At 41.6% G+C, this 20,043-nt stretch overlaps 2 protein-coding genes across 7 annotated transcripts in view; both read right to left on the bottom strand.

The window, feature by feature from the left end:
• The window catches only part of bbs9 (Bardet-Biedl syndrome 9), a 110,125-nt gene extending 95,360 nt beyond the window's left edge, over nucleotides 1-14,765 (bottom strand). For 5 of the 6 annotated variants that reach the window (XM_058418108.1, XM_058418106.1, XM_058418109.1 and 2 more), the window contains exons 1-9: nucleotides 14,637-14,765; nucleotides 13,109-13,229; nucleotides 12,706-12,856; nucleotides 11,328-11,392; nucleotides 10,149-10,262; nucleotides 8,187-8,361; nucleotides 3,508-3,592; nucleotides 2,777-2,960; nucleotides 559-688 (exon numbers count right to left, since the gene is read on the bottom strand). In XM_058418108.1, the coding sequence (XP_058274091.1) occupies nucleotides 559-688; nucleotides 2,777-2,960; nucleotides 3,508-3,592; nucleotides 8,187-8,361; nucleotides 10,149-10,262; nucleotides 11,328-11,392; nucleotides 12,706-12,856; nucleotides 13,109-13,220 (1,016 nt within the window). In that variant the 5' untranslated portion in view covers nucleotides 13,221-13,229; nucleotides 14,637-14,765. Of the gene's footprint in view, nucleotides 1-558; nucleotides 689-2,776; nucleotides 2,961-3,507; nucleotides 3,593-8,186; nucleotides 8,362-10,148; nucleotides 10,263-11,327; nucleotides 11,393-12,705; nucleotides 12,857-13,108; nucleotides 13,230-14,294; nucleotides 14,388-14,636 lie in introns of those variants that run through there. The other variant, XM_058418107.1, reaches the window with a different exon arrangement.
• A 545-nt stretch (nucleotides 14,766-15,310) lies between these two features.
• On the bottom strand, nucleotides 15,311-19,838 carry eaf1 (ELL associated factor 1). The gene is made up of 6 exons (XM_058419054.1): nucleotides 19,582-19,838; nucleotides 18,558-18,652; nucleotides 18,330-18,466; nucleotides 18,083-18,249; nucleotides 17,665-17,880; nucleotides 15,311-17,136 (listed from the first exon to the last, which is right to left on the bottom strand). Exons 1-6 carry the CDS (start codon nucleotides 19,682-19,684, stop codon nucleotides 17,087-17,089), a joined length of 768 nt encoding a protein of 255 aa, XP_058275037.1. The 5' UTR covers nucleotides 19,685-19,838; the 3' UTR covers nucleotides 15,311-17,086.
• Nucleotides 19,839-20,043: the final 205 nt, after the last annotated feature.

Below are 20,043 nucleotides of genomic sequence, written 5' to 3' on the forward strand. Positions count from 1 at the left end.
TATTTCCTCACAGCGAAATGAGGAAAGTTCTTAAACCATGATTTGGACTCAAACCAGTGCATCAGGTCTGGACTGAACTTCTTCTGTTAATGGAGGGTTTCTGCCCAATTAGCACGTTGCATTGTTATATTTTCAGGATTAGCCTAAGATTTTATGATGATTGGATAAATAAAATGAATAAAAATGATCATAAATACTCCCTCAGTCTCCTCCATGTTTTCGGCGTTTACATTTTGCTTCGGTTTTGTTTTTCATTTCTGTTCAATAATTTTCATTTCACATTTCAGTAGACCCTCTCTTCTATTAGATCTTCTATTTCGGGGAAGAGATGAGAGCGGTGAACGTGAACATGTACAGCACACATTCAGCAAAGGTTCTGGTTTAAAATAAAGGCACAGAATGTAATCCTGGCACTGCAGAGAGCATAAGCCAACCTCGGCATAAGCCTCAAAATAAATAATAACATGTGACAGTTGTACTTTTCCATTTAGTCCCCAGATGAAATGGGATATAAAACTAAACTGTGACCTCACCCGGGAGGAAGCGGGGAACACTTACGGGAAATTTGCGACGCGTACGGCCACGGGCACGCAGGCGAGCTGAGCTGCCCACTTCAGCGTCGTGTCCTGATACACAAGCAGCATGTTGTTGTGGTTAGCCAGCAGGACGTTGGTTGTACCCTCGGAAACTGTGGACAGAGGGAGATGGTCAGTGCCATGCCAGGACAGGACAGAAGTGCAGAGGTACGTTGTGTGTGTGAGAGAGAGGGAGACAGAGGGAGAGAGGCCGCACAGGGAGTGGAATGTCAGGGAGGTCAGGTTAATGACAGGGTCCTGCTCTAACCCAGAAAGCCACTTCAAAACAACCTATGCTCATCTGTTTCTCACTTTCCCAAAAAGCCCTGGGATTAAGAACGATGCCTACGACGGATATTTAGGCCTCTCTGTCACCCTCTCTTACACTTTTCACTCACTCGTATACACACGCTGTCCACGCTTGCTTTTCTGTTTGTAGGCCCAAACCCTGTCATCACAAACTTTTTACACTCAGTAGCTCTTTGCTTTCGTTTACATGCAAAGATTTTCGCGGACGCAAACAAATTCATTCCGGACGAACTTTTATATCAATCCTAACCTGGATAGTCTGTATAAAAATCTCTGTTTCAATGCAATCCAATCCAACATTGCCTGTTCTAGAACGTTCAACATTTCGATCGTGCGTTTCGATCCCAACAAAACCTCCAAGTGTAATTAATGAAGGAACAGCTCTGGTTGAGGAAAACATGACTTGCATAGGGAATTTCATTCACATTAAAACCTCAATCGGTTTACTCTATTCCAAACAAAGAGGACAAAGTAATCGCAGTGATAAACTGGCTTTAGTTTTCCAAAAAAAAAATCTTAAGAGATTAAATCATTTTGGGAAACTCTGGCCCTGATAATGGATGAGGGATTAAGAGAAAAATGGGTTTCAGAGAATAAAAAGAAAACCAGAGAGGGGGGTAAAGGGGGGGGGGCAGAAAAAAGGTAAGTGATTTTATTTTAATCATAGCCAAGGGGAAGCCTGTTCAATTTTCTAAAGCACTAGTGCTCCAGCCAAAACAATGACAATTCAAATGGCTTGGAACTTTTATATAAAACAACGGTGCTATATTACAAAGGCAGGAAATGATTTTCCACACCAGGCTCATTCATCCATTCATCCTGTCAGACCTGCCAGAGCTGAGTTACGGCCCACTCTCCCTCTGCATGCTGCTACCTACAATCCGAACCCTTCTCTAATGAGAACGGATTTGTACCCAAGAACTTCTGTATCCGAGAACCTTCACCCTTTTGAGTCTGGTTTCTCGTTGCTCTGGGAGTTTTTCCCTCGCTGCCGTCACCTCTGGCTTGTTCAGTACTAAAGGAACAAAATCTACAGCTGGATTTCTGGAAAGCAGCTTTGTTGTAATTATTTGGAAGCGTTTCTTAAACACCTCTGCAGCGTAGAAATGGTTGCCAGAGTTTTAATTGGCCATGCAGCAAAATTGCCCTCGCTTTCCGAGTAGGTGTGATGGCATACTCTCTCTCTCTCTGCTGTCAATCATGGGGTACGAGCCAATCATAGGTGCCTGTGAGCTCATGAATGTGTATGAGCAGAGATTACGCTTTACAAATTTGTTATACGAACTAATCCCAACATGATCTCTAGCTTAGAATAAAGATATCTGTGTATCTGTGTTTGGGATTTTTACCCCACTTGGTTGTCTAAAAGTGTTAAACATGAGCGATGGATGAAACTGGAGTCCTTCCTCTGATATTTACGCTTTCGCAGTCCGACGCAGGGACACAGAGCAGGTCTGTCTTCGGCGCCGTCTCGGTCCCAAACCCAACACACACAGGAATCTGCATGTTTTATCTGATAAACCCGAGATGTTGCACAAATAAAGTCATCCTGGCCCATTAGGAAGCTCACGGCTTTACATGGGGACTTTGCTGACCGTGCTGTCACAAGCAATAAGTACTGAGTGCAGTAGATTTCCTCCTAAGGAACAGTTAAGAATAACTGGCTCAGTGAGTAGCAAATGTAGCAGCGGCTTGCCATGAAACAGAGCCAAAGTCTACGGTGTGACAAAAGTATATTTTTAAAATAGCCAGATTTGTTTTCCAGAACATTCAGTCTTTGGCAGTCGCTGGGAAACTTTTTCGGTCTGATTTCGAACGGAGAGGCCAAAGTGATGGGGATTGACGTTAACGGTGGGGAAAGCTGGCACGGATGGACTGGATCGTCCTGTTACCTGAGGCATAGGGAAGGAAGCAGCTGGGGTTGTACTCGAGTTTCTTCATGAAGCGGATTTGGCCATTGTCCCGGAGGCAGAACAGGTTCCTTTCCCCAAGTATGAAGATGGAGGAGACTGAGGGAGAGACGGCGGGGACGTAGATATCCAGCGCCTGCTCTCCTAACACTAGTGTCCACTCAGCCTGAAATACACAAACACACACACAAAGAGATGGCTTACAAAACAGCTCACACATGCACAAACATTATACACAAGCATACAATGACCTATTCAATTCCACTCTATTGAAGTAAACTGTTGTTGTGGACACTTTAATGTAATTCAATACAGAAGACTCTATGTCCAAATCCCTCCCTTCACTTCATTAAACATCTCTAGCCTCTAACTCGCTCTTACTTTATGTCATTTTATTTATTAATACATGATTCCATGTGTGTTTGTATTTTTTGGTTCATTATGGCAGGGTGAATATGGTTATGATAATCATGTAAGGAATAAAGCGTTTAATGGTGTGCGGTTATAGGAAAACCTTTGAGATGGTGTGATGCAGTCCGAAATGAAGAGATATAACCCTCAAAGTGTTTCATTCCTTTTATACCATTTTTCCTATAAACTAATTCTCATACTTTTATCTGTTTATAGTTCAATTCAAAGTAAAACACATTATACGTTACAGCAGCTATAAACAATTGCTCTCTTTTTTCCCCTCATTGCACAAACAGACTAACCGTAAGCCTCTTCCCAGAGCTCTTGCTTTGCTGTTCCGAGTTCTGTCTGATGTCAGCATCCGTAGCGACCGCTAGCGTCTCATACCTTTTATCCAGAACAGAGCAAAACAGCATTGTGGCATTAATAAACCCACACAGCATAAATCAATATTAATACAATAACAGGTATGAAGTCATGAAAACTCACTGGAAATTTAAATGGTCACTGTCGCTTTTATTTCAAAGAACTTCCTGTTTAAAGAACTGGTTAGTTTCCGAACTCATAAGATGCTATGAATAGAGGAAACTGCTGCAGCCAAATGCTTGACCGTCAGCGTAGAAAAAGAAAAAGCATCTGTTCTATAACAGCCAAGGATAAGAAACAGTGGTGGGGTTGATTATTCCGTCTCATGCACATGAAGTGAGAGCGCGGACACACACAGCTCACCCGGGGAATGCTCACCTACGCACACGTGTGTATGAGAGTTTGTGGCAACTTGAGCATGTGCACGTGTGAGGGGTATGTGAAGCACACCTGTGTGTGTGTGTGTGTGTGTGAGTATGTACATGTGTGAGTGGGTGGCTGAATAAGATGGAAATAAGACAGGATTTGGCCCGCCAAAATCATTTCAAGATGATGGGTACATTACGAGACGATGAAGAAATTGAAAGTGTGCTCTCTCTCTCTCTCTTTAATATTATTTTCAAGTGCTGTATTTTTTAAATGTTTTCAGAAAGGGTTTATTTTTTGGTTATGGACACCAACGTGTTAGTTGCTAAGCTCCGTGAGCATAATACTCAATCTTCGTAATCTCCTAGAAAATTTCCGCTGTTCTAGACGATTATGGATATTTTTAACTGCTTGTACAGTTTTATATCCGTTCCCTCTTCTGAGCATTTCTCTTATGTGCTTTGGCTTTCCCTTACACAGTACATACTGTATGTCTGACCTCATATTTACTGCTTAAAAGAAGACAGTGGAATAAAATGTAGTGTAAAAGTGTCATTTAATGTTTCTTTAATATACACCGATGAGGCATAACATTATGACCAGTGCCAGGTGAAGTGAATAACACTAATGATCCTCCTCATCATGGCACCTGTTAGTGGGTGGGATATATTAGGCAGCAAGTGAACATTTTGTCCTCATAGTTGATGTGTTAGAAGCAGGAAAAATGGACAAGCGTAAGGATTTGAGCGAGTTTGACGAAGGGTCAAATTGTGATGGCTAGACCACTGGTCAGTATCTATCAAAAGTGGTCCAAAGAAGGAAAAGTGGTGAACCGGCGACAGGGTCATGAGCGGCCAAGGCTCATTGATGGACATGGGGAGCGAAGGCTGGCCAGTGTGATCCGATCCAACAGACGAGGCGCTGAAGTTAATGCTGGTTCTGACAGAAAGGTGTCAGAATACACAGTGCATGATGGGTCAAGGCTGTTTTGGAAGCAAAAGGGGGACCGGCACAATATTACACAGGTGGTCATAATGTTATGCCTGGTCAGTGTATACATTTGAGACCTATTTTCTATAAGAGTGGAAATAATTCTAGAGCTGAATGTATAATTCCAAACAGCAACTTTAAATCAAGATGATGGAAGATGAGTGAAGACACACACACACACACACACAGAGAGAGATCCCAGATTGGAAATGCTGAAAAACAGTGTGTGTGTGTGTGCGCGCATGTGTCTTGTATTCACTCATCTTCCAACACACAAGAAATCTCGCCAGAGGAAACAACAAAAGTCATTTATATGAAAGAAGATCCCCCTCGGACCTGGCAGGAAAAGCACATATATCAGACTCCTTCCTCGGAATCCTCCCGACATGGAGGAAAACGACTGAACCGGCTGAATAAACGAAAACCTGGGCGGCCTGAAATTCACACCGTCACATAGCGAGAGTCCGGTGGAGGGCAATGCCTTTACCGCTACTGCCATCAAGACCTTTTTTTTTTAAACAATCACCCACGATTTTCATTCCACGAATCAGCATTTTAGGCAAACCTCCACCTTCACTGCAACCTCAAACCTCGAAAAACTGCTCCCCTTCATTATATGTGGTTATATACAGTCTGATGGATAAATACCATGCTATCGTTTCAGTAGAATCTGTCTGAATGCATTTCCTGCATTCTTAAACCTCCAAATACTTAAACTGTATGGAATACGAAATGGTGGCGATCTGCAAGTGGAAATTTCATTAGGACGTGAGAAACGGCCCTCGGCTTGCCGCTAACTGGACTCAGCTGTGGAAACAGCAACAGAGCCACGTAACGCCTACTCGACCAGCTGCGCCGTCCAATGGCTACTATTTTTTACTATTTCTACCCACAATTCCCCCTGTCCCTATTCCCCCACATGCCAGAGACGGCGGATGTGGTCAGAAGAATGACAAGTGAGAATAAGAATGTCCTTCTCTGCTCATATATAAGTTTGTATATGAAGGTGAAGGCAAATTTTAGCTGGCCCATACACGTGCTTACCCACACCGCCCCTTTCTGTCAAACACGCCAAAGAAAACGACAGAATAGTGCAACAAGACCTTGGACTACATTCAAAGCGGAGGTAGTTCGTTTAAGTGACATTTTTTGCCCTGAGTGACTTATTGCTAATTGCAGGGACAGGTCCCCCGGGGCAACTTTGGGGTAAAGTGCCTTGCTAATGGCACTGGGAGAAATCAGCTACAACTGAACCCTTGACCTTTTGAACCATGGCCAAGTTCTTTGGTGTCACACCCACTCTTGTTAAAAAAAAAAAAAAGGTTTCATCAACAAAAATTAAGTGAAGGGATTGTGACCAATTTTACAATTTTCAGTAAGGATTTAGTGCACTGGAGTCGCTCATGTGGAACAGCCTTTAAGGGCCTTTTAGAAAATAAAAATTCAAGAATTTGAGAATAAAGGTGAAATTTAAAGAGAATAAAGGTCAAAATTAAGAAAAATAAATAAATAAATATATAAATATATATATAAATAAATAAATATATAAATAAATATATATATATATATATATATATATATATATATATATATATATATATATATATATATATATATATATATATATATATATATATATATACACACATTTTGAGAAATATTTGTGTGTTGAAGTATTAAAACTGAGATTTTTTCCTCAATATATTGTGACAATTTTCTTGTGGAGATCAGATATTTTTTTCTTGATATAAAAACAATATTTTACTTTTTTTTTTTAATCTTTTAAATGTTTTTTAATAGTGGCCCTAAAAAGTCACTGTAGTAGCTATATAATTTTCCATCCCATATAGTGCCACCCATGAGGCAAAAGAAGTTTTAATACATTAGACTAGCTAGACTTCTTCAAAAATGCAAAGCACAGCCAGCAGAGGGGGCTAAAAACTACAAACTAGTCCGTAAGCTGTGCACAAATCCTAGATGATAATATATATATATATTATAACAAACTTGTTATCTATCCTTCCAAGCAACTACTGAGGATGTGTGATGATTCAATGTTTCAGTTAGCTTTGGTGGTGTAGTAACAATTTGGAAGTGGAAAGTTATTTAGCTAGTTAAGTTAAGTAGCCTTTATTCATAATTCGTAACTTATACACTACTGCACAGTGAAATTCTTTCTTCACATATCCCATTCTTGGAGGGTTGGGGTCAGAGCACAGGGTCAGCCATGATGTAGCGCCCCAAGAGCAGGAGGGGTTTGCTCAAAAGCCAAACTGTGGCAGCTTGGTGGTGCTTAGGCTTGAACCCTGATCTTCTAATCAACATCCCAGAACCTTAAACGCTTGAGCTACCACCATCACCCATAGTCAAGTACATAGCACAAATACAATTGAGTATATACTGACCAGGCATAACATTATGACCACCTGCCTAATATTGTGTTGGTCCCCCTTTTGCTGCCAAAACAGCCCTGACCCGTCCTGCACTGTGTATTCTGACACCTTTCTATCAGAACCAGCATTAACTTCTTCAGCAATTTGAGCAACAGTAGCTCGTCTGTTGGATCGGATCACACGGGCCAGCCTTCGCTCCCCACATATATCAATGAGCCTTGACCGCCCATGACCCTGTCGCTGGATCACCATTGTTCCTTCCTTGGACCACTTTTGATAGATACTGACCACTGCAGACCGGGAACACCTCCACAAGAGCTGCAGTTTTGGAGATGCTCTGATCTAGTGGTCTAGCCATCACAATTTGGCCCTTTGTCAAACTCACTCTAATCCTTACGCTTGTCCATTTTTCCTGCTTCTAACACATCAACTTTGAGGACAAAATGTTGACTTGCTGCCTAATATATCCCACCCACTAACAGGTGCCATGATGAGGAGATACTCAGTCTTATTCACTTCACCTGGCAGTGGTCATAATGTTATGCCTGATCGGTGTATAAATTCCTGCATAGGTTTTGTCACATTTTAAGCTGCGGTGTCTCGCATTTTTATTTTCTCTCAATATGTTTATCCACATAGGGACAGCATGAGTTAAGCTTTCTTTCTCTGGTTGTTGAACATAGAAGAAAAAAATGTCCACTGGACTTGATTTTCTTGTCCTGGGTTACTTACTTTTCCACCCACCAAGAAATTGTGTTTATTTTTCATCAGAATTAGTATTTTTCAATGTTTTTCAGATCAAATGTGAATTAAGTCTTGAAGAGAGTATTAATATCGATATCGTCATTACGACATCATCCTCTGACCTGTAGCACTCCACCTGACGGGAGGAAGAGACGGTGATGAAGGCGTCAGTTCGGGGGCAGTAACACAGAGGCCCTGGGAGTAAAAATCCAGGCAGGAAGCGTCCAAACGCGTAGCTCTCCTGCTCGAAGAACATCAGCATGCCGTCCATGGACTGGATGCAAATGAAGTGATGTCCTGTGCAAATAAAAAAAAAACAGGGGGTGGGGGGGGGGACAGAAGACTTGCTGAGAGACACAACAGTGACAAAACCACAACTATTCTGACAAACCTCTTTCTCAGCAGCGAAAATAAACCAATCGGCTGCGGTGTGATGAGGATGAAGAGTCTCATTAGAGAAGTGTTTTTTCGTTCTTGGCTCCTATCCGGAGCATTTCTGATGATTTCCTTGTGCTGGTGCTCAGAGTCTGCACGGTCCATGGCCTAAGCTCAGAGCCACGCTTTATGACACAGAAAATGAAGGCTCACAATGTGTTGTAAAAAGAAAATACAGACGCTACTAATTAGGTCTCACTGTGCCTTTAAAAAAGATCGCACGCCCGTCAACACGGGGTCAACGAGAACCACCAACAAAGACGGTCCTGCTCTTGCGCATATGGAAACCTAATGAGAGCACATGTGTGAGAGCGCCTGTGTGAGTGTGAGTAGGTGTGCGTGAGTGTTAATGATTTTTGGAAGGTTCAGCACAGAGTAATGAGGGCTAGTAGTGTAATTAGTGGACCAGACAGGGTTTAGGTCAGCACCAGGCCACCATGCACACATAGTACATTCTTTTCAGAACTAGTGTCTCCTTCACGGCTTCTGGTCCACCCCCTGCTCCGGGGACGTCATTAATATCACCGTATATATGATTAATTAGGCCATTTTGTTTTCCACAGGAGGTTCTGGACTGTAATTCAGCATAGTGCTTACTTCAGCAATTCTATCTTACACACAAAACCACATTTACAGTACCACTATTCCATATTTTCACAAAAGTACAGCCTCAAGTGTACCATTTATTAAAACACAGCGAAAGATAAAAAGACGGACTTTGCTGCCACCGTGTGGTTCATTGCGGTATTGAAAGAACTACAGTAAGCCTATTTAGCACTGAGATAAACATTGCTCTATTTATAGGTGCGTTATTATAATCTGTTCTTTATCCAGTATAAGGACATTGAAGGAGCAGGCAGTAAATAGGCCCTTCTGAACAAATACTTCCGCCAATGTTATACATTTATGGTCCCTATAAACACACTAGGAAGAATACAGTGTTCTAGGAAATGAATCAACTACAGAGTGCTTTGATGCGGGGAGAAGTTTCTATTACAGCCGGAAATATGATTTAAATAAGTGTTTCATTTACCTTATACCACATGTCATCTTATGACTACATGCTTTTATCCAGGTGCGGACACATTCAATACAAAAAAACTTCTCCTGTTTTTCTTTGACAACAGTTTGTCAGGTCACTAAGGAAATGAAATGGAGGAAAATGTTAAATAAATTCTCTTTAGAGAAATACAAATCACTTTATCAGTGATTACACATTTATTATACACTTTTATTAGTGTATAATAAATGTAGAATTTCAATTAGTGAAGGCTGCTTGAACTCAACAGTGTTCACTTTATGATTATGAATTATATTTAATGCTGAAAATGGTTTTTAATATTTTAATAATTAATACTACTGTATGTAATTGTTTACGTATTGGCCGGTCATGAGCATGTGTTTCTAGGGTGCTCAGTGATAAGTGTGTTTCTCTGTTACTTATGCCTCCTACATAAAACTTTTAGTGAATAGTGACCAACTAAATATGAGAGAGTGTAATGGGAAAGACGTCTCAGACATCTCAGTCTCAGGTGATCGACTGCATTTGGAGCTAGTGGGAAAATTGTGTGCATTTTTCTGCTCCTTATAAAAAGAAAAGAAGAACGAAATCATTTAAGGATGAAGTCTTTCACTGGCTAAATGCTCACCGGTCACCCCTCCGAACGGGCCGTAGGTCATGTTGCAGGCTGTCCTCTGCAGGTTGTGCTCGTAAACCAGTCGGAGCTGGTATTGATCCCCGTGTTCCACGTTTCCAGAGGTACCTGAGAACAGCAGAGGGGAAGAACACAATATGAATGCCTTAAGAAAAGGCACATTAAGCTTGGCTGTTTCACTGGATGCCTTTTCTGATACTAATACCACAGCGGTGTTGAATTCTTTAATCTGATTGGTCAGAAAGCTGATTCATTTCCAACCCCAGGGCTGACAAACCGTGCTGCCACAGGCTTATGCTCAAATGCTCGTTTCTATAGCAACCCCTTCATGGGAACTTCTTGGCAGATCACAACATAATCTAAGACTAATGATAAAAATCTGCTTATCAAAAACAAAAATCCTTGATATGGTGAAAGGAGGCATTTAATTTATCAATTACAAGTGACGTGAATAAGACTGAAGATCTCCTCATCATGGCACCTGTTAGTGGGTGGGATATATTAGGCAGCAAGTCAACATTTTGTCCTCAGAGTTGATGTGTTAGAAGCAGGAACAATGGACAAGCGTAAGGATTTGAGTGAGTTTGACGAAGGGCCAAATTGTGATGGCGTACAGACGACTGGATCAGAGCATCTCCAAAACTGCAGCTCTTGTGGAGGTGTTCCCGGTCTGCAGTGGTCAGTATCTATCAAAAGTATCCTTTAAGCCCTGTAAGTTGCAAGGTGAGGCTCATAGAGGCTCCACCTTGCAACTTACCGGACTTAAAGGATGTGCTGCTAACATCTTGGTGCCAGATACCACAGCACACCTTCGGGGATCTAGTGGAGTCCATGCCTGGACAGGTCAGGGCTGTTTTGGCAGCAAAAGGGGGACCAACACAATATTAGGCAGGTGGTCATAATGTTATGCCTGATCAGTGTATGTAATTGTTGGCAAATTGTAATGTAAAATTAATAAAACAGCATGATACCACAATAGTGTGTTTTTATTACAAAGATAAAGTATCATATTATATCGATATTATAGATACACCAATTAGGTTCATGCTCGATTTCATCCACAGGGTTGTTCATTTCACCGTAGCTTAAATCTAACTGGAAAGATTTGGACTCCAAGCCTAAAAAAAAAAAAAAAAACCTGAACCCTACCTCTTCACAGAACAGGACACTGACCTGACATGGCGTAGATGGACAGTTTTCTAGGATGCAGCACTGCCAAGTGTAGCAGCTCTGAGCACCTAGAGACACAGAACAGAAATGGTCAATTGATCCAAACGTTTTTGGCATCATGTGTGAGAGTTGACATCAGAGAATGAAAAATCCTGGTTGTATAAGCATCGGATGCGAGCCAAACACCCACGATCCAAAATCCGCAAGAAACGTTCCCTGTGTGAGAGAGCTGAGACTGAAAACTTGTCCAGTGTGCTCGATTTGCGGTTTCGCCTGCGAAGCTGTCATGTCTTTCAACCCCGAGACGTTGTTTAGAGAACAGAAAAAACAGAAAGGGACTTTAATGAATGTGGCCCCAAACCACAGCGTGTAACTCGGCGCCAAAAAAATATACAAATGCTTTCACTGCACTCGACCGCATGTACGTTGGGAACAAAATGAAGAGAGATTAAAGCAGATAAATGGTTTCGAAAGAGCGCACATAAAATAAGCAGCCTTCTGAGAGAAGCACTGAAGAGCTTTAAGCAACAAGAAGCTTTACAAAGAACATGCATGCAAAATGAGAGTGCCTTTTCTGTTTGAAGAAAAATCTTCTCTGTCTGTGCTGATACTGGACAGGTAAACATTATCACATAATATACATCATCATCGATTTAAGAAACTTGTTAAGATGCAACAAGATAGCATACACCCTTTGAGCCTCTCTGCGTTGTTCCCTCCTCTATACCTCCAAACAGTGGAGCTAAATTAAAAGCGCTGATTAAATGTTTGAGGCATGATGGAAAAAAGTCACAGTGATACAAATATACACCGATCAGGCATAACATTATGACCACTGAGAGGTGGCGTGAATAACACTGATGATCTCCTCATCATGGCACCTGTTAGTGGGTGGGATATATTAGGCAGCAGGTAAACATTTTGTCCTTTGTGTCAGAAGCAGGAAAAATGGACAAGCGTAAGGAGTTTGACGAAGGGCCAAATTATGATGGCTAGACCACTGGATCAGAGCATCTCCAAAACTGCAGCTCTTGTGGGGTGTTCCCGGTCTGCAGTGGTCAGTATCTATCAAAAGTGGTCCAAGGAAGGAACAGTGGTGAACCGGCAACAGGGTGATGGACGGCCAAGGCTCATTGATGCATGTGGGGAGCGAAGGCTGGCCCGTGTGATCCGATCCAACAGACGAGCTACTCAAACTGCTGAAAAAGTTAATGCTAGTTCTGATAGAAAGGTGTCAGAATACACAGTGCAGGATGGGTCAGGGCGAAAGGGGGACCACCACAATATTAGGCAGGTGGTCATAATGTTATGCCTGATGGGTGTACATGAACATTTGTTCCACTCGTCTCTTTGTTGCCTTTCTGGTCCAGTAATGACTTACGAGACAAACTTGCCAACTTCCACCTGGATGATGGGGTCCCGCAGTTGGACCTCCAGCAACTGAGCGCCCATTCCGCTCTGCTCAGCTGGCCTGGTGGCATGGGGGGCAAAAATCCGCAGCATTCCCATGTAGCTGCCCACCACCACCTTATCTGTAAATACATAGAGTAGAGGTTGATACACACACCCCATCTATCTATCTATCTATCTATCTATCTATCTATCTATCTATCTATCTCTCTATCTATCTATCTATCTATCTATCTATCTCTCTATCTATCTATCTATCTATCTATCTATGTCTTGTGCACTGCTCATAACTGTGTGATTAATGTCTTTAAAGTTTCACTTTTACTGACTTAAAAGAACAGCAATTTGGATTAACGCTCATCCATCACGCTCACCGTAGCCACTTCCGCTGTTGTCCACATCTCCTACACAAAGGCAGCCCTGGTCAAACTCCTCACCCTCCCCCAACACGGCTGACCACCACTCCCGAGCCTTAAACAGGGACATCTCGCTGCTCTGGGTAAAGGGAGAATAAAGGACGGTTATTTCACTGGATTTAGAATTGCTCTGTGTTAGAGTTATACATTGTGTATTTCTTGTGTGCTTCATTTTGTCAGTATCACTAGATACACATTCACATCAAAACATCCATATCTGGAGTAAAGGGGGAAAAAAGTTCATATATTTTTTACCACAGTGCTGTTGAATTTCCCTTACATCTTCCTATAATGAAAACTAACAGAGACTTAACCAAACCTACTGCAATGAACCCTGATTATTGCAAAATAATCACCTGGGTGGTAAAAGTCAAGGGCAACTCGACTTCTCATCAGGCCACATAACAACACCACACTGTTGATTATTTTCCTAGAACAGCACACCCCCATGATCTCAATTCCATACCCACTGATCAATAGCAGATACAGCACATGGCCAAGGACTTCTTTAGGAGCCATGAGGCTTATCTAATTGCTTACTAGCAAGCAGGTGGAAGTGATGGCTAATCCAGGAATGAGAGAGAGAGAGAGAGAGAGAGAGAGAGAGAGAGAGAGAGAGAGAGAGAGAGAGAAAATGAAAGAAAGAAAAGAAAGAAAGAGAGAGAGAGAGAGAGAGAGAGAGAGAGAGAGAGAGAGAGAGAGAAAGAAAGAAAGAAAGAAAGATGATGATGATGATGATGATGATGGACTCATTGCACTGATCAGCATCCCTTGTCAAACCCACTGTACATTTCTTACCTCATGAATATTTATGATATGCAAATAAGCGTCTGCACGCTCGACCGTCTCATTTGCATATTTTAATAGATACTGCGATGCGTTTAAAATAAATAAAATATGCAAAATAATAACAGTATAGCTGTATGCCTCGAAAACCTTATACTTTAAATATGATTTTTTTAAATAAGTTTTTTTGTTTCATTGCAGCCTGTGGAATACGTGTACATATTAAAATGAGCTAAGCCCGAGCTAGGAAACGAGAGCTACATTAAATATAAAGCTACATTAGCTAAACTGGCTAAAAGCCATCAAGAATTGTTCTATAATCACATTTCAGACGCAAAGCGCGTTGTTTTTATTTTACCTTCTTCACAGAAAGTTAACACACAGTGCTATGACCTGCTTGAAAGCTAACATTAATGCTCTTAAGTACTTAGATAAGCTAGTTATAGTTAGCTCGGGGTCTGTGTAAGCGAAAGCCGGGACCAATCCCAAATGACTCCAGACTCCCTAGGTAGCGCACTACATACGCGAACATAACAACTCCTCTCGCACCCTACGTAGTGCACCGGAAATCCAAACTCGAAGCGATTTGTTATTCAGCCCAACCGAAGTGCCGCTACAGAGCAAATTTACCAACAATCTTTAATGTAAAGTAGCTTTTTATTGCTGAGCATGCGCATTTAGAGAATGCATGATGCTGTACCTTCTTTTATCGAGACCCACAGATAAAAAGAAGTCCTGGAAGCGTTACCGGTGCTTCACGAGCGCCAGCATCTCATCGCGTGCACTCACGTCGTGGTTGCCATGGCAGTGTCACCAACGTTAATAGCGCAGTGAAGCGGGTAACGGTAAAGACACAAGAATAGAAAGGATGTCAAAATAAAAGTTCTGAAAAGACGTCTTTCTGAGTAAAACATGTTTGATTGTGTTTTTAAAAAAAGAAATATGGTTCGTGATAGTCATACTCATGGTTTCAAAAAATCAGTACGCAGAATCTATGCAACATGACTACTTCCTGTACGAAATATCAAGTCATCTTGATGAACGATGCTATCAAGCCTACCGTGGTTCAATAGGGTTTACTTTAATTTCAAAATAAAAGCTGAACTGGAAAAAAAAATTAATCTAATGAAATCAGGATTTTTTTGTTTCCTTTTTCTTTTTACTTCAAAGTAATTTGATTTAGTTAATTCTATAAAATAGACTTCTTGTTATAGCGCGTCTTGTTTTGACCACACCCACTTTTATGCTTAAAAAATGTTTTATTCGTTAAGACCGATTTCATATCCCAGGTGTGTTTGTTGCATCAGAAGAATCTCATTACACACATTATAAGACATTATAAATGAAGAATAAAGACATCTGGGACTTTCCATGTTTCAGAAAACAGCTCTTTATTGCTCCATGAACAAATAACATTCCAGCTTAATGTAACACATGAAGAGCAAAAAAAAAAGCATTTATAGTTCAAAATACTGGCCTTGACTCTTTTTTAGTTATTTATTCATTTAACAATTACACTGTTCAAGTCATACAACATTTCCTTCATCTTTACAGAAGAAGCAACTGTCTTGTGACCTTTCATAGACTTCAGCAGCCTCAGATAAACATAATAAGTGCAGAAGAACAGCGAGGACCAATCACTGCAGAGGTGGAACTTCACAGCATGGTGGTGAACAAAAACAAGTTATTATTAACTTTATGTATTTATACAGAATTGAAGCGACTAAAAGTCCACTGCACACGGCGTGAATATCTCCCTTCATTATCTTCATCAGTGGCGGCGTGCCTGAGAGGGGGCGTGTCTGTTTACATCGTAGGACGTCCCCCAACCCTGAAGTAGTGTCAAATTAATTCGAAATGTTTTTCCTTAGTTATAATATCCCTTTTTTGTTGTTGTTGTTGTTAATTTACAGCAGCAACACTGCGGTTTATTCATTTTTCGTTCATGCTCGCTCGCTATCCCACAATCTAAAACGCATCTATATTCTCCCAGTTTATTTACTAATTCCCAGTTTATTCACCATTTCCCATCGGAAAACTCATGAAAGCTAAAATTTACACACAGTGGATATGTAAACTCTCCATATGTCTCCCTTCCACCTGATAAACCTAAGTGAGTTAAAAAAACAAAACAAAAAAAAAACAAACAAGCAGTACAATCGCGCCTGATCGTGCAAAATCAATCACATATTTATAACCAGTCCTTTCAGGATTTGGTCGTTTTGCGATCACAGAAATGAACGCCAAATCAAGCAAACTCCATGGTATTCTGAGGATCTTGCGATTTTTTTTTTTTTTTTCCAAATTTCTGTCACTTCTCGATCCGTACCTCCAAACACGATTTGCACTGCGGAAACTCCGGTTTAGTTCTGCGCATGCGCGAGATTATTCCTAGTCATTAGCCGTGTTATAACAACAGTATTATAAAGTGTAAATGACAGACAAAGAAGCGGACGCGTTTCCGCACAGTACAAGTCGTGTTTCCGGTACGGATCGAGTAGTGACAATGACTGCAGATTTTCTGCAGATTAAAAGCCCGAGACCTGGCGGGTGACGTCATCACGACTTCCCTTCACGTGCGTCTAACATGAGCACAGCGCTCATAGAAAGTCATTACGGGTGTGTCTTCACTTATAAGAGTTTTTAAAAGAAGAATCGTGCGATTTCAGCAATTCAAGTAGTTTTCTACTGCAAAAAAAAGGGACTGAAATAGTGTCATGATCGCATGACATCACAACCGAGATACAGTGTGTAACCCACTGGACTATTTAATGCTAAGCACTTCACTGAGCTAAAAGAATGAAAAGGCAAACTGGTGGTGATCTGATCACCTGGAAACTCAAAGCTCCGCCCCGTTTTGACCGCTTGCTGCCTTCGTATCAACCAAAAACTGGTCAAACTATTGACCGGTGTTGATACTGAAACCTTTTTTTTTCCTTTTTCCCTTTATTTTTTTATACACACGATGCTTTTGCCCGTAACAAGCCTTAAAATATACTTTCAAGAAATAAAAATAATCTAATAAAAAATACAAACTTCTCTGATGAATTAATAATATATATATAAGGGGTGTGACAAAAGTGCGTGTCACGACGTTTAGGGAAAATAAGAAAGGGAAGAGCCTTGAGCGAGGGATGATTAAAAAAGACGTCAATCGTCGTCGCTGTCGCTGCCTGATTCGCTCAGCTGCAGATCATTTCCTGAGGAGAGAACAAACACCAACATGACTTCACCACAGAGAGAGAGAGCGAGAGAGAGAGAGATGGCAAAATTGAGAAAGAGAGAATTAAAGACAGACAAAAAGAGAAAGTAAGATGCAGAGAGAGAGAGAGAGAGAGAGAGAGAGAAAGAAAGAAAGAAAGAAAGAAAGAAAGAAAGAAAGAAAGAAAGAAAGAAAGAAAGAAAGAAAGAAAGTGAGAGTGATGGAGGAAAGAAAGAAAAGAATGTGAAATACAGACCGAATGTCAGACAGACAGAGAGAAAAAAGAAGGCAAAAAAAATAGAAAGAGAGCAAAGAAAGAGCCAGCAACATTAAGAGAGAGAGAGAATTAAAGACAGACATAAAAGGGAAAGACAAAGTAAGATGCAGAGAAGGGGAGGAGAGAGAGAGAGAGAGAGAAAGAGAGAGAGAGAGAGGAAAGAAAGAAAGAAACAGGACAACAGGACATGAAACAAACAAGGAATTTTCTTTGTATATTACAGAGAGAGAGAGAGAGAGAGATACTCACTCAGCGTGTTCATTAGTTGGTTGTTACCCTGTGATTTGTCTGTTCCGTTGCTCAGAGGCTCTCGGCTGGGGGACAGGTGGAGGTTTGAGCTCTCCTGCTCTCCATCACTGCTGGAGCTGTCGTCATCACCGCTGCCTGAACAACTGCCTGAGTCTGAGGAGCTGCTGCTGCCACTGCTGCTCATCTGCTCAATGATTTCCACCTCCGCCCGCAGCTCTGAGAGAGAGAGAGAGAGAGAGAAAGAGAGAGAGAGAGAGAGATGATGATGATGGAGACAAAGTAAGATGCAGAGAGAGAGAGAGAGAGAGAAAGAGAGAGATGATTGTGGTGGATATCAGGGGATTGTGTGTTCTCGGTCTATACAGTAAAGTATGTGTGAAGGTCGATCGTGTCTCTGGGAGACGGTCAGCGCTCTCACCTCTCTTGATGTCGTCCAGCTGGGGTTCAGGAGACGGGTTGTCTTTACTCGGGGACGTCTTCACTCCGCCGCTGGGTTTAGTGGGAGTTCGGAACTGAGAGGCAGGCTGACTGGCTCTCACTGACTGCTGCTCAATCCGAGCCTGGATCTTACTGCTGCCCTCAGCTCTGAGCACAGAAGTCAAAGGTCAAACAACAGCAGAGGCTTGCTAATACTGAACCATTTCTACATCAGCAGTAACTCTCACCTGGTTTTCTTGACCTGAATGCTGCTGCTCAGCTTCTCCAGCACAAACTCGCCCGTGTCGTGGTTGATGATCAGGACGCAGTCTTTCTGATACGGACGCTTGTTGCCTTTGAAGACGGTCATGGGAGGCGTTGAACCCTTGTGACGACAACGGTAAATTGAGCTAAAACTCTGAGCAGGTAACAGCTCAGGTATTGCGATTATATAATATATAAGAAGAGAGACTCACAGGTATGTGTGGCAGCGTGATGGTGACCTCGTCTCCTTTTCCCACCTGCAGTTCTCCCTCACACGATGTGTCGATGGAAGCCGGCTTAAAATCATCTGCCACAGTAAAGGAGAAGTGGAAAGAAAAATAAAGAGGCAAAAACCCTTCATCAGCCTCTCTTTTTATTTTATTCACAAAGTCAATTAGTGATCCTCTTCACATAATACAAGCTCTGACTAATACACACCACAGACTCCATCTGAAAGAAAGAGTTCACTTCTTCCATGGAGGAGAACGAAAGAAAGGGAGACAGAGGAAGGGGTTACGGCAAAAAAAAAAGGAGTAACAGGGAGGGAGGAAGAGAGGGAGGGAGGCAGGCAGAGAGGGAGAGAGGAAAGGGAGGGAGGGACAAAGGAGGGAAGGAGGGAAGGAGGGAGGAAGGAAATAATTAAATAAGTAGGTAGGTAGGTAGGATGGATGGATGGATGGATGGAAGGAAGGAAGGAAGGAAGGAAGGAAGGAGAGAGAGAGAGAGAGAGAGAGAGAGAAGGGGGGGACTGGTTCCAGAAATGGGAAAGAAAGAAAGTAAGAAAGAAATTGGCTCTAGAAATGGGAAGAAGGGGCTAATGGGAAGGAAAGAAAGAAAGAAAGAAAGACTTAGAGATGAAGTTATCTCCTAGTCCACAGTCTCGGTCGCTGATGTTTTGGACATGGGGTAAAATGACCGGGTCGGGTGTGGTGGGGTGAGGTGGGCGTGGTCATACTGACAGGTAGGCAAAAAACTAAAATAGCTGCATTACAGCATGACTGTATAGATTACATTAATTGTAAAAAATAAATAGGCATTCTGACTGCAGTAATAATCCGTGCGCGTGACGTAATGTAAGAATGCAAGTGCGCACGATGACGTAAAGAGAAAGGGGAAATAAGCATTAGCTATCTGTTTACATGCTGTGTGCTAATGTGTGAAATATCGCGATAGCACGTTCCAGTAGAGTATCGGGACAGTACACAGGGACAGTACAGGGATCATGGCTTCACTCACATCTGATGGTGTGGAAGGAGGACTTGGCTCTTTTCTCGAAGCTCTCTCCTAGCTTTAAAACATGTTCCTCTTTATCCAGCACCGCATTACAGCTTCCGTTCATGACTGTAAACCGCGATGAATCACCTCTTCTTCACATTTATGACATTTATTCCCCTGCGGTCTGATCAATGCGCAGATTCTCTCGGTAATATCCTCATAAAACACACAGCAAACTTGTTGACATCGCAATACTTCCGCTCCTATTACCAAAATAAAAGTCTCGAGACGGAAGCAGACAAAACACACAAACACACGCACACACACTAACATAAACAAACAAATAAATAAATAAACCATTAATAAATGGTTTACCAAAAGAAACCATTTTGCAAATATAAATATTGAAATACAACAAATACTTGTAGATATGATTTTTACTTTTTAATGTTGTCTAAATAAATACATAATTTGATTTAAAAA

Source organism: Hemibagrus wyckioides, linkage group LG20 (genome assembly GCF_019097595.1).
Source record: "Hemibagrus wyckioides isolate EC202008001 linkage group LG20, SWU_Hwy_1.0, whole genome shotgun sequence".
Classification (NCBI taxonomy): Eukaryota; Metazoa; Chordata; class Actinopteri; order Siluriformes; family Bagridae; genus Hemibagrus; species Hemibagrus wyckioides.

What these genes read in the sequence shown, in the direction of transcription:
- eaf1 (XM_058419054.1), bottom strand. Translation starts at nt 19,684, where the DNA reads ATGAACGGAAGCTGTAATGCGGTGCTGGATAAAGAGGAACATGTTTTA. An exon ending in TCACGCTGCCACACATACCT is followed by an intron (nt 18,467 to 18,557) that starts GTGAGTCTCTCT and finishes TGTCGTCACAAG; the next exon opens with GGTTCAACGCCTCCCATGAC. An exon ending in GCTGGACGACATCAAGAGAG is followed by an intron (nt 17,881 to 18,082) that starts GTGAGAGCGCTG and finishes TCTCTCTCTCAG; the next exon opens with AGCTGCGGGCGGAGGTGGAA.